General features: G+C 42.8%; 1 protein-coding gene across 1 annotated transcript; it reads right to left on the reverse strand.

Annotated features, from left to right (window-relative positions):
- Positions 1 to 20: 20 nt before the first annotated feature.
- ZNFX1 (zinc finger NFX1-type containing 1) lies at positions 21 to 12,151 on the reverse strand. Its single transcript, XM_010722442.4, has 13 exons — positions 11,994 to 12,151; positions 9,582 to 11,726; positions 8,893 to 9,024; positions 8,425 to 8,573; positions 8,075 to 8,218; positions 7,471 to 7,579; positions 6,976 to 7,238; positions 6,699 to 6,838; positions 6,228 to 6,382; positions 5,426 to 5,571; positions 4,943 to 5,053; positions 4,143 to 4,238; positions 21 to 2,538 (listed from the first exon to the last, which is right to left on the reverse strand). Exons 1-13 carry the CDS (start codon positions 12,043 to 12,045, stop codon positions 109 to 111), a joined length of 6,072 nt encoding a protein of 2,023 aa, XP_010720744.1. The 5' UTR covers positions 12,046 to 12,151; the 3' UTR covers positions 21 to 108.
- Between the last annotated feature and the right edge of the window lie 2,401 nt (positions 12,152 to 14,552).

Below are 14,552 nucleotides of genomic sequence, written 5' to 3' on the forward strand. Positions count from 1 at the left end.
GACGAGGTTTGGCACAGAGCGCGGAGATGTACGTTTTATTGATTACACAGACAGCAGCGAGCAGCCGAGGAACGGGCGGGAAGAGAAGAAGCGTTGCCAGGGAGGCAGCTACATGAGGCGGTGGAGATCCTGGAAGTTGAGCAGGTTGTTGGCTGTTTCGGACCAGGCTGCGTGGGTCGCTCCGTCCATCTCAGAAGCAAGGCTGTTCGTGCTGTCCAGAGCGTGGTTTGCGCCCCCGATGACCGCGTGGCATTCGGGGCACGTGCTCCTCTCCATCGCCCCCCCACAGTCCCCAATCACGTAGATGTGCCCATTTTTGCATTTGAACCAGTGGCCACGCGGGTAGCCCATAGCGCTGACAATCTGCACTCGCTCAGCGTCAGTGATCCCCAGTCCCGACAGGGGCAGGGCAGCATTGATGCGCTTCAGCTGAGCTTTCACTGCATCCTCTTCCTTCTCGGTGAACCTTTTTGTCCCTTCCAAGATCTCACGTAACATGGCAATTATTGTTGCAAGGGTCGCAGAGATCATTCCGCTTGTCCCTTTCAACCTTGACAAGAGGTGCTGGAGATAGGTCAATCTCTGGATCTCAGCCTGCAGATCCATGAGCTCCTGCCGTGTAAAACTGATGCGTGGCTTATCCAGCCACTCCTGGACTTCATCTAGACGCTTTTTCAGCCCTTTTTGCTCCTTTGCATCAATTTTGCTCAGAGAACTGGTTAGGTCAGCTATACGTTCATAGAAGTTAAGCTGATTCTCAATTGCTCCAATGCTCTTTATGGAAAGATCAGAGGCTTTTAATTTATCTTCCAACATGAGGTACTTACTGAGTAAGTTTCTCTTCAGAACACTCTTACTTCTGAGCGCAGCCTGCAGTCTTTGTCTGCTTGACTCAATTTCCCGTGCTGGGCCTTGGATTTTCTCTTTCACCTTCTCTATCTCAACCAGATGCTTTTTCACAATGGTGCCATATCTCAAACTCTTTCTGACTGGTGTCTGACAGATAGGGCACACCTTCAGCTTGATGGCATCATCATCTTCATCCATATAACGATCAAGGCCCTGAGACTCAAAGATGTGGCCACAATCTTCAAGCTGTACAAATCGTGCATCCTCATCGTCCTCAAAGCCAAAAAAGATCTGGGTAACCTCCTCATGGTCACAAACAAGGCACTTCTTTGGGCAAGGCTCTCCACAGAATCCAATACAAGGATGACCACAGCGCAGCAGCTTAGTACATGGTACATTGCATCGAGGCCTATTGCATGGTTCATAGCAAAGATTGGTACACTGGTAGTGCTGGCACCGCCACTCACATGGTTCTGCACATGGAGAACAGCGCTCTCCGCATTTCTTTTTACATCTGCTGTGGACACAGTGGTTCTGACAGTCAAGCTGACAGGGAGGGCATTCTGTAGTACAAGGCTGCTGACACTTGTGGGAGCAGATCAAGAAGCGTTTGCATGGGCTCTTACATGGCTCATGAAATCTTCCTCCAAAGCAGGCATGACAGGAACCTGAGCATTCATGACCACACTCCAGTTTGACAGAACACTTAGCCATACATTCAATAGGTTTCTGATTCATCTCATCAGTGATCCAACATTGAACTTTCTGGCTGTGGCCACATGGCAGAAAGACTGTAACCAGCTCAGGACATCGAGTAGTACATTCCTGCCCACAGTATTTGTTGCATGTATGCCCACAGTTTAACTTTTTATGGCAAGGTTCTTGGCAAATAAACTTACTGTCTGGACATGAGCATGGCATCATCTGCAGGTGGCCACATTTAGAGACAATTTTCTCTACTATTACCATACATGGTCCACATGGCTCATAACATAACTGTTGACAGCGGTGCCCCTCTGTACAAAGCACCTTTTGACAAGGCTTCAGACACTGATACTTTTTGTGCTGTACATCATATGGATGGCATGCTCTTGTGCAAACATGTCCACAATCCAACCTAAATTCACAGGGATGACTACAGCCTCCTTCTGGGACTTTGCTGAAGTCTGCTGCTGTAGATACCAGAGTCATGGTCTGAGGGTGATTTTGACAGCAAAGTGTCAGTGAGCGGCCAATGTTACCTTTCTCTCTCAGTGTGTGAATGATCTTGCTCCAGAGAGGAACCTTGCCCATCATACTCATATTTCCAATACAGTACAGACCCTTCTTAGCTCTGGATAGGGCTACACATATCCGATTAGAGATCTGCAAGAACCCAATTCTCTCCTCTTTGTTACTCCGCACGAGTGACAGCAGAATAATATCATTCTCCTCTCCCTGGTACTTATCCACTACATAAACCTTCACACCTGCAAAAGTCTTGGCTGGCATGAGTTTGCGTAAACAGAAAAGCTGCCCAGTGTAAGTAGTGAGAATGGTGATCTGAGAAGGTTGATAATCCTGATGCAAGAAGTATTTGCAAAGTTCCACCACAAACTGTGCCTCATGTATGTTCTGATGGCTTCTCCCTTCCTGGATGACTTGCTCAGGAAAGTCATGCTCCACAAAGAAAAGGTTAGATAAGACCCCCTGAAACAAGAGAAAGAGAATCTTAGAAACAGAATTCTACTTGTCACTACAGCCTGTTTCTATGTTCCTGACCATCCACTAAAATGACTGCTCTGCTAAAGGAGCATGCAATATGTGGTTAGAGCATACTGGGGCAATTTCTTTTGATGTCCATAACATACTCATCGGAAGTGACTACGCTTGTTAATGGTATTTCAGCTTATTAGGGACATTTCATTATCTTAACATGACATCAGGCCCCGTGGATGATTTTATTCCTTACCTTTTTCTGAGTTATTTTTACAATACATTTTCTGGTTATGCAAAATCAAAAATTTGGTTCTATTAACATTTTCCAAATCGCCGCAGTTCTGTTTCTCTTTCATTCTATTTTACTTTCAAGTTGTGAAACAGTGCACAGAGTTTAGCATTTGCCTAAAACTGAATAGCAAAAATCCCATCTCCACTGCTGCAGTGGAAAGAGGAAGAAGGCAAGAAGGCCTGATTTTCCACGAAGAAGGCTTCAAACATTAGGGACTCCAGTAGTCACTCACCAGCTCCAGGGGTATAGAGCTGTCTGCCCACCCATTCAAAATCTTTATTTTTATCTACTAACTGAAATTCTTCCAGCTGCAAGGACTTTCTGAGCTGTGTACCAAAACCCAGAGACTGCTTTTATCAGGAAAGAACAATTTTGTGGACCACATATAGATCTCTGGTTTTCAAGGAGTCCATAGTTGCATGTAGCACCCATTGCTGTACAATTTAATTCGGTGCTCACCAATGTTGGTATTGTACTAGATGAGTGGATTGAGTTTTGATGGCTTTCAGTATCTCAAGCTTGTTTAAAATTCTCCAGACTAGCTAATCCCATGGAAGAAATGGGGTAAAATTTTGTAGTCTCATCGGTAGGTTATTTTTAATGAAAGCATCTTCTACAGAATACCTAATATAGATTTCAAGATACCAAGAGAGGACATGCCACTTTTCTAGATAGCTTATGCTTGCCATTACATCACGTCACTATTAATTTTCACTTTATCAGCTTCAGCATTCTACTGGTTTTGGTGTATTTTTCTCATCCAGTTAGACAGCTTTTAGCTAACTAGTACTATCTTTTCATCAACAGAGATTTAAGCAGGCTGAGCTACTGTAATCCTCTAACCACATCCAATTCTTTCTCTGACAGTACTAAGTCACTTGTTTCAAGGATCCAAGGCTGTATACTGGTAAAGTGCCCAAACAAAGAACTCCCCTGAACAGGATTCCAATAACAAAGTCACCTGTCTTACACTGGAACTTCACAAATTATGCCTCAAGTTTTGCTTAATATTTATTCCTAATTTTCAATTTCCTAATTTTTTTTTTAATCCTTTTTCTATTTTTCACTGTTATTTTAATAAGTCATCAATATTGGATCCATTTCCAATGTCTACGATCAGCAATACCAGAAGAACTGCAAATTACTTGCCTAATTCTATATCTCACATTTCCCTGGATCAGGTATTAATTTCAGTAGCTAAATTTGATGTGAGAAGTTTAAATCCTTTAACGCTGCATTTTACAGAAACTTACTTTAACCAGTAACAGGGCAAGAGAAAGTGCTTGGACTACTAAAAACTCACTTTTATGTTCTCATACTTCAAGACTGAAGGATGGTTTTCCAGATTCTGGTAAATATGAGGACTGAGAAGCTGGGCAATTTCAGGACGCATGCGGTGCTGAAACACAAAGCAGATCTATCGGTCTTGAGGAAGGAGCACCCTGTTTCCCTGCTAAGAATCTGTTTTTCTATTGTACATATCATTGTTGAATGCAAGACAAGGGTGACTTTTCAGTAAGACTCAGGAAGGCAACATCTCCCATCCCACTCCTGCTGCCACTACCACTGCCAGCAATCACAGGAGAGTGGTACCCCAGTAACATTTGGCAAGGCTGTTGTAATAAGAATGCTGGTTTCAGTGCAAATCTAAGAACAAAAGCATTCTAGAGAATAAGAGCTTACACCTCATTCTAGCCAACTCTTTCAAGCTATTTTAATACAGGACTGCTGGAGGTAGAATTAACTTCTCCAGGCACCAAGAAATAATGGTTGTAGCAATTTAACAGGAAGCAGCCCAAAAAGATTTGCTGTCAGTCTCCACATTTCTGGAACAGTTTTATATGCCACAATAGGTCATGTTTGTTGCTCTAAGAACTGTGAGAACCACAGTGCTGTGAGACACATAACTGAATGAATCAGACATACAGACATAATATACGATTTCAGTTTGGCAGCTCTTACCATTCTTTTCAGGAATGAAGTAGCACATTCTTTCATTTTAGACTACTTTGTGAGTAGAAATATAAAAGCTTAAATGTACTATAAATTTTAAACAACCTAAGTACAAATGCAATAAAGGAGTGTTTTATATCTGTTCCTTACTTGGTATTTTAGGCATACAAAGGGGAAATCAATTTTCACCAGTCGTTCAAAGAGAGACACTTCCAGATTGAAGTTCTTTGCCAGGTCATAAACATTGGCACTAGGCTGCAGCTGAAAAAGAAGGGATAGGAGTATTTTTACAGCACTAATCCTATGTATTAGTAAGATATTTTTTTCCTATTAATCTCTTTCTATTACTGGTTTCCAGTCAAAAGGCCAGAAACATGATTCTTGCAGAAGTGCTAAGTAGCAAAGCTGGGTGCTGTGCTAACTGAAGTGGATTCCAGCACATATCAAATTGTGTCAGTTAAACTAAAGGATAAATCCCACAGGAACTCTACTCTATAACCAAAGGAGACAGCACCTGCAGTATCCATGGAGACTGGTGAGCAGTATATTTTGGCAACCCTTTGCATTGGGTGTTTGGTAAAAAGATTCTAGTTGATTTGCACAAAAGTCAGAGGCGTCTGTCACAAATATTACCTGCTGGTGATCTCCAATGAGGATGAGATGCTGGCAGGCTTTACTAAGAGTAGTAATAGTGTGAGCCTCAAGCACCTCTGCTGCCTCTTCCACAATTACAATTCGTGGCTCTACCTTCTGCAAGATCTGACGGTATTTGGCAGCACCTGGACAAAAACAGAAGATAAGCCTTAGTAAGTGCAATTACACAGAGGCAATATGATAAAGTTTTCAGAGAAGGGTTAAACTGCGTTCCAGAAAAGTCTGGGGTTCTTTCCAAAGTTCCAAAAAGCTTAGTCTTAGAATACGGATTTTAAAACAGCACCAATGCCAAAGATGGCTTCTATGCAGAAAGTTGTTAGGGAAGGATTAGAGTCCTATGCTCACCTTGGCCCATTCTTGATTCTTTTCAAACACAGGATACGTAATGAACACATTGATCAACACACAAGTAAACCCCAAACTACCTCTCCAAAGACTCATACTACTAGACTTATGCTATCTCTGCTCACCAAAAGGTGATGTGGAGAAGGCAGTGCAGAAATGAATAGCATTTAACTCAGGCACAAGAAATTGAGCGTTAATATTAGAAGAATCTTGCTAAAAAGTAAATAAAAAACTGCTTGTGCAAACTGAAAACTTATTTCTGCAATAGCCATGTTTGCAAAGGAAGTCAGAAATGAAGAAGGCTGCAGATTAACTTGGAGCCTGACCCAGTCTGTCACGCAGACTGGGTTAAAGGACAGCAATCCTTTAACAACAAGGTCCTTTAACTGTTACTGGAAGCAGTGCAGCACTGGCTTAGTTCCTAAATGCTTCACACCTGTAGTTGTCATCCCCACAACTTTGGCCTCCTTCAGAATGCAGAGATCTTCTTGCAGCCTCAGTTCTGCTAGCCTTTCAGCTGCAGCCTGGTACTGCTGTTCGTGCTGAAGAATCCTCTGCCGAATAAGCCTCTGATAGGTCTGCAACCAAAGCCTGAGAAGAAAGAGGCATTAGTACCCACAGAAAGGAGAACAGAACAGTGATCCAAAAGTTCAAGGTGGATTCAGTTCAACTTCTTTGCCCTTTGTGAAAGACATGACTAGCATCTGTACTCAGTCCCCAGCACACACAGTGGAGATGACAACACTGCCCTGCCAATGCAGGCAGGGTAAAACCAAATATCTTACAAGAAGAAGTTTGTTCAGATAACAAGCTGAACGTGTATGGATAAAAAACTTTGGCCTGCAAGAAGGTGTTTGAACTCTGACAGTCTCTGACACCTTTGCTTGATATAAAGTATCTTTGTCACCTGTAAAGCCTCCAGCGGGAGTTCATGTCAAGTTGCCACAGATCCCGAATAGCATAGGCCTCTGCCTCAGACATTGCATTCAATTTATGGAGCTCAGCTTTCATCTTATGTTTCATTTTCTTCCTCTGAGAAGAAGATATCTGGGGGGGAAAAAAACCATGCCACTCCATAATAAGCAATTACAGCACAAATATTATTTTGTATTTCTATATTTGGTCACCCAAATTATTCCTTACACAGACAAGCAGAGCCACAGTATGCTAATGTTTACAGTTACCTCCCACTGTGCAGACTTCTGTTGTGGTTCTTCCTCATTCCATTCTGCTTCTTCTTCCTCATTCTCCAGCTTCATAGCCAACAGCATACTGGCTATTTCATGAACTGCCCTGTGCTCTTCCTCCTTTCTCCTCTGAAGCTTTGCCGAGTCCTCATCGTCAATCACTCTATCAGCTTGAATCAGGTCAGCCTCTTCTAGGATCTCCAATAGCTCTTCTTCTGTTTCACCTTCCTGCTCCTCCTCTCTCTCTTCCTGCTCACCACCTGTGAGATTCACCAGTTAGATGCAGGGAGTCACAGCCACTCTAGCAAAATCACAATACAGTAGTCAGATCATCGTCTGAAAATTAAGGTTAATCTCTCCATTGCCTTACAGTGTCATGCATCTTCCAGCCTCTGTTAACTAGCAGTGTCTGTTTTCTGGTATGCATGCACTGCTTGGCAGATACCTGTGGAAAATAAAGGATTATTTTGCTTGCTTTGTTTTTCTGTTTACCTGGATACTCGGCCTCTATATTCCTCTGGGTGAAGGCAGTAAAACCAAGGCCCAGCCACTCCAGAATCATTGAGTGTTGTGAAGCACTGTAGGAAAATTCATCATCATCCTATTATAAAGAAAATAAATCAGTCGAGCATGTTCCAATTCAGGCTTAGGATGATGATAAAGCAGCACCTTGCAGCATAGGGCAACTAGGAACAACACCCCCAAGTACCTTCCATGGCCAGAAAGTCTAGGCAGCCTCACATCTTCAAAAATGGCATCCCTCCTTCCTTTCAGTTTAAAGCATTCATTTGGGCACTTGTATTTTTATATTGACAAGGATCACTTAAAATCTCTGCAGTTTAAAGATACAGATTTTAACTCCACTTCTCTGCCAAGTCTAGTGACTACTGTCACTATGGCATAGCTCACCCTTCACTCTCTTACTCTTGTAGAGGCTGAATGAGGCTAAAGGAAGCATATTTGGGGAACCTGACTCATTTAAAAATAAGGCAGTAAGCATTCACTCATAAGGCATACTTGACTCATAAAGTCAAGTAAAAAAGCTTGACTCAAAGCTATGATTCAAAGCTTGACTGACAGAAAAGGCAACTCTTACCAGACCAGTCTTCAGACTGTCCCAGTGCTGGGGGGCAATGAATGCTTCCAAGTGGCGCTCATGCAGCACTCCATATGTTGTACACTCTAAGAGCTTTGCTTCTTTATGGAGCTCCTCCTCAGCATGTTTCAGTTCATAGGTTATCTGCTCAGAGAGAAGAGAGGCATCATCATATACAGATGAACAAAGTTCAGAAACAGGAGAACAAGAAACTGATAACATGCATAAAGAACAACAAAAAGACTGACGTTGGTGTTAAAGACAAGGTGAAAGAGCAGCTGTAGAGAAAGTCAGTTTCTCCCACGGACAGGTAGCCCAATACCATCATTTCCAGTGAACTCTACACGTACATTCACATAAGCTCTGCGGAGATGCATTGGCAAGTTGTGTCGGAACTCACTCTTCTTCCTCAGCTCCTTCAAGGTGAACTGTTTTAGGATCTCACTGCTACTTCTCCCCCCAACACGCACCATCCCACGTTTTTGGAATGTATATATTCCTGGGAATGAGAGAGAAATATTAGTACTACAGAGGCAAATTCTGGTGTTGTTTTTTTTTTCTTCTTTTCTTTTTTCTCTTTTTTTTTCAGGATAAGGGATAGAGAGAGCACCCTTTGTCTGCACATCCTACACTGGATTGGTATGACTGAAGGTTATATTTTGTTTTTCTTCCCTTCCCTCCCCGCTCACTGTGCATCAATAGGCTAGAGTCACTAGAAAAAGCCACAAAGCAGGTCACCGTGGCAGAGGGTAGGACAGAGCAAGAGTTATAGTATAATTTCTGCCCTCACTTTCATCATACTTATCAGATAGTCTTACCTTCTAAGAACTGATCCAGTGCATGGTTAGTGTAGCAGACTACAAGGATGGGAGAATTCTGATCAGTCCTTTGCCACACATCCTTATTAGTCAAAAGAGCCTGAACAATCTTCAAACCCACGTAAGTCTTCCCTGAAAAACATGCTCAGAATCAGAAAAAGAATAACGTACCCTCTACATGCAAGTTCTCCCTGCCACTGCTTCCCTCAAGTCACTAACACTAGCTTAACACAATACTTTGCTGCAAATAAAATACCCGTATACTGGTAGAATACAGGCAGTGGTGCTTGTTAAGTTTAGGTGCTATTTATAAACAATTGCAATTACTCTTGAAATGCTTTATTCATACAGAGGATCAGGGCTAAACACTCTTCATGTTCTAGCAGGTTCTGTGCTATCAAATAGTTGAAACATTTTCATTCCTATAAGCAAGCAGTGCCAACAGTGCATCTGGTGTCTATAGGCAACCAAATCAGCCATGTGTAAGGTCAGATACAGCTATTTCAGAATATTTTAACATTCTTCCCAATAGCTTACAATAACTGTGCTACTAAAGCATCAACTAGGCATGGGACTAATGCACTGGACATAGCACTGCTGACTTTCTCTGGACTTAGTTTCCTTAAATGAACTTCCCTAAACTTCACAGAGAACTCTATAAAATGAGAATTAAAGCAAGTGCTTCTCACCAGTTCCGGGAGGTCCTTGGATAATAGCCAGCTCCTTGGTGAGTGCAAGATTCAGTGCCTGCATCTGGGACTCATCTAATCCCAAGGTTTCCATTGAAGGCCACCGATTGGGATCTAGAACTTGGACATTTTGCTTTCTCAAACCATCAACATGTATTTCTTCATCTGATGGGTTATCTTCCATCAAGGGTGCAAAGTTGTATTTAGTATCCATTGTCAAGTATGCTGGCTTCTTCACCTGTACATCACATTCCACTATGTACTTCTGGAATGGAATATCTTCTTCCTGAATTTCCTGTAGCCCTTCTAACACGTGTCGATAAGCCTCAAAGTAGGCAGTTGTCTCTACCATAAGGAAGTAATCTGAAGGCTGAACATCTGCTAGCAGTGCTCGGCTCTGTGCATTAAAACTGAGCTGCACAATCCCTTTAGCAAGTTCTGCATTATCTCGTTCAGAAATAGTGGCAAAAAGGCACGTTTCAAAGTGATCTCTGGACATGCAGACAAGGGATCCATATAGCAACCGTTTGGAATTCTGCCATCGCACAAACCTCAGTGGTTTTACATCAAACTGGACCTTGTAAACAACACCAGATGGGGAGCAGAGAGGGGTAATAATCCGTGTATCAAAGTAGATCCTGATGTCATCAAATCTTTTTTTTCTCAAACTTCTATCCTCAAAGCTTTGCAGAAGATCCAAGATACCTTCCCTTAAGGGTTTTATAAAGTCTTCTCTCAAAAGCCGGAAATGGGTGTCGAGATAAATGTTGGTGCTCTCATATCTTCCAGAAACAATATTGGGACGTAGAAAAGGTTTCGTATCATGGTGTAACTCATCATAGGTTGGATAAATGGTCATTGTGCGATAGGTTTCTTCTTGGCTGTCAGCCTGAGGCTGCATAAGAGTGTAGTTATCAGCTCTCAGTGTGCCTTCACGTCTCTTCTCCTGGAGGTGCTGCACAAGCATCTCGACTTTATTTAGGTTCTTCTCCATTTCTTCCGTGATCTGCACACCAGAAGCTCTCAGGGCATTTATAGATGCTGGCAAGATTGTCAAGAGCATGGAGATTTTCTGTACAGAGCTAGATGGGAAAATACTGATCAGATCTTGAAGAAGCAAGATGATGTTGCCAATATGTTCAGGATATTGATGTCGTACAGCAGGGACTGCCTCTGTGACCATATCAGATACATATTGTGGCAGACATATCTTGAGAAAGTTGGACTCCCTTACCATTCCAAGAAGCTGCTGGACACTTTGTCTGTCCATTCGGGAACTGCATGCTTTTCGAAGCACCTGACAAATGAGCTGAAGGAAACTGGGTTTCATAGCTGTTTGGGAAAGAAGTTCTTTGAAACCTGAACTCGAAGCAAGTGTGATGACAACTTCAGAAGAGTCTTTCTGGAGAAGACTTTCTAGGAATTTGTAGCCAACCTTTTTAACTTGCTGAGGCTGTTCACTAAGCCGGGTGCCACCTGGGGTAGAGTTCTGTTTGAAATGAGGATTCCCTGCAGGCCACATCCTCCTTCCCTTACTTTCAATTTCCTGTCTGTTCCTTGGCCCTCTAGCATCTTCCTGGACTTGTCCACCTTGATACTTTTTTCCCCTATCCTCATTTGCTTGCTCATTCCAGGACCTTCTGACCCTCTCATGTCCCTGCTCACCTTGGTATCTTCTTCCCCCAGATTCATCATTTTGTTCATTCCACAGTCCTCTGGCTCTCCTTTGTGCACCTTCATACTGCTTTCCTTTACTCTCATTTTCTTGCACATTCTGGGATCCTCTGGCTCTCTCATGTGCTTGTCCCTCTTGATAGCTCCTTCCTCTCTTCTCATTTTCTTGCACATTCTGGGATCCTCTAGCTCTCTCGTGTGTTTGTCCCCCTTGATGCCTTCTTCCCCTTCCATCCTTCTGCTCATTCCGATGTCCTGTTGCTCCCCTGATGACTGATCCATCCTGATTTCTTCTTCCTTGATTGAAGAACCTTCTAGTGCCAACAAAACTCTCCCCTCTTTTCCCAGGTAGAAGAGTATAATTACTGGCTTGAGGATCTTCCTCTGCCTGACGTACTGCTTTATTAGTCTGGTCTGACACATAATTTATTCCACTTCTGCCTCTCTGTATAAGCCCAATATCCGGATGATCTAAGTGTTAAAAAAAAAAGAAAAAAAGACACAAAAAACCCCAACCACTTGTTAATGATGATGGACCATATTAACCCGCCTTTCAACAGCGTGAGTATTTTGGCAAAAACATTGCTGTTGAGCCTCACGGGCTCCGAGAAGGCGCTGGGGGTGAATAGGGAAATGCAGGAGCACAGACCCGACAGGGAGCCGTAGCGCAGGGAAGGAGGGATCCCCCCCGTGCCAACCCGTTCCCCAGCAGCCCGCTGCTCCGCGGCCGGCTCTTACCTCTCCCCGCTCGGGGCTGCCGGAACAGGGGCTTATGCCCCGCGCCGTCCATCTCAGCGGAGCTCCGTGGGGCAGAACGCCGCTCCGCTGTGAGCAGCACAAACCCAACCCAGCCCCACCCACGCTCTCCCCAAGAAAAGTTTCGCTTTCCACTTCCCCGTAAGCTCCGCCCGCACGCCCGAGTCCTCCCAGAGGCGGTGTCTCACGGCGGCTCAGCCCGCACTCCGGGCAGATACCCGCCCCACTATCGCTTCCCACCCCCCTGTGCCGGAGCCCTTTTTCCAAGAGGCAGCATCCGTACCTCTCCCTCCTTCTGCAGCAGCAGCTGCTAAATGACAGACTGACATAAGGCCGTTGTCGCCTACCCGTAGGATCTGACGCATTTCCACAACTACTGGCATGCTAACACCGCTATTGTAAAGTGTTTCTAAAAGGGTAATTTGTACTTTCATTTTTGTTCCCTTAGTAAATGCTGAATGGCAAAAATAGCCTTTAAAATAATTTCATATTTCCTATGACTACCTGGGAAGCTCACCAATAATTTCCTTCGTGCAATAATGTTTCATCAGTGTATTCTCTCAGCTCCATCAGACATTTAATCCAACCAAGTAAAGTCGAATTATTGGGCATAAAACCACTACAGAGTGCTTGCTGTATCATCCGTTAGCATCATTATTTCTTCAACAGCACAAAGGACTGCAGATTACCAATAACAATTAGAGCTCTATATGGTCTTAAGCAGAGCCTCTCATTGCACTGGAATAAAAAATGAGTAATAAAAAATGAACCTAAACCTGGCTCAACTAACTGTGCTTTACAGAATTAGAAATATGTCTACATATGATGTTTGTATGATATTTGCATTGGGCAGAATACACAGGCTGAGGCATTCCTGTGCTGTCAGCTATTCAAGAAGTCACGCAGGAGGCCTGCATGAAAATCTATGAAGTACATACTGGATTTTTCAGATGCAAATACATAACACCTTTAAAAACGGAGAAAACATGCTTTTTGACGGGTTCTGTTCATAATACATTAATAAACAGATTTTTTACAAAGCCAAGGGAGAAAGAAGACAAAAATGTTAAAATAATTCATGCCCTTGGAGTGATTTTGAAAGAAGTAAACCTGCTCACTGCTTTCCCAACTGTTCTTAGACTTGCAGTTCTCTAAAATGAATTATGAACTATTTCCACCTTTTTTTTTTTTTTAACTGGAGAAAACAAACAAACAAACAAAACCAACATTCCTCCCACCCCCATTTGCTAACTCAATAAACAAGGCTACCTGAATACAAATCCTATGGGTCACAAAATCCTTACCTGTCTGGACATCTACCTCCAGTACACATGACTACAAATGGCTACTGAGATTGATAAGCCATTCATGTACATAATTATTTGCATACTTCACCAAAAATAGTGCTCCAGGTCTCTGTACTTCAAGTTGGGTTAAAGTAAAACACATTTTTAGATTATACATCAACAATAAAAATCTAGTTCTGCAACTGGGCCTTGGAAGCTGAAGGACATGGCCTTGCAGAATTAGTTGGTAGGAGTGAAGCCTGAAATACATATATGGCTCACTGGCAATATTAAATTGATCTTGGGAATTCTTTTCCAGTGCACTTTTTAATACCCAGACCTAGAAGTATACATCTGTATAACAATGAAAGGCACTTATTTGGGATAACCTCTAACTGAAAACAGAGCCTTTGACTCTTTCTTTGACTCTTTCTTTGACTTTAAAGAGTTCTGGAACAAGCTTTAAATCCCATTCCATATTCTAGCTTGCCCATATTTCTGCTTTTAGCACCACTCCATGAGTTGTTTCTCATATCAATTTGAATGCCCATACAATATTGCTGTACACTTGTACAGTGGTCAAACATGTGGCATACAACCCCAACCATTGAGACCTTCTTATGTTTATGAACTTACTTGTGAGTCGAGCATCTGATAACATATGGATTTTCCTTTTTGCTCTGGTTTCACATTGAATTAGCCAATAGCTCTGAAATGCTGGAAGTAGGTAGGGCTCTTGGCCTTGCAGTGTGCAGGTTCTGAATCATATCCAGTGTCTTCCACACACACTTCTTTAAATAATACTTCTTTAAATCCGCTCCTCACTATAGTGTTTGAGAATGTTTCCTTAGCTTAGCAGTGAGTGCTACACCTGCTTGGTTGGAATGTTACTTTCAATGTAATTATATGGGAAGAGGACTTCGCAAAAGTCCCCATAAATCGCTTCTGCACAACATACTCTACTGAGCTAGCGGTTTGCAACACTGTCAGTTGCACTGATACAACTCTTCATATGAGTGCACAGAAAATCCAATCACTTACATTAGCCAGGGTAAAAATAGTACTAAAGGAAAGGAGTTGCTTTTCTACCCTTGATCTTTTCATTGATTCAGATATACCAGAGTCCCACAATTTTACCAGCACAACAGAGGGAGACAGCAAACTGCATTGCATGGAACAAGCAGGCCAAAGAAGGACTGCTGAAACTGAATGACTGTTGAAGTCCCCATGTCACATAACTGTACTCACAGACTGT

This window comes from Meleagris gallopavo, chromosome 22 (genome assembly GCF_905368555.1).
Source record: "Meleagris gallopavo chromosome 22, MGAL_WU_HG_1.1, whole genome shotgun sequence".
NCBI classification, from domain to species: domain Eukaryota; kingdom Metazoa; phylum Chordata; class Aves; order Galliformes; family Phasianidae; genus Meleagris; species Meleagris gallopavo.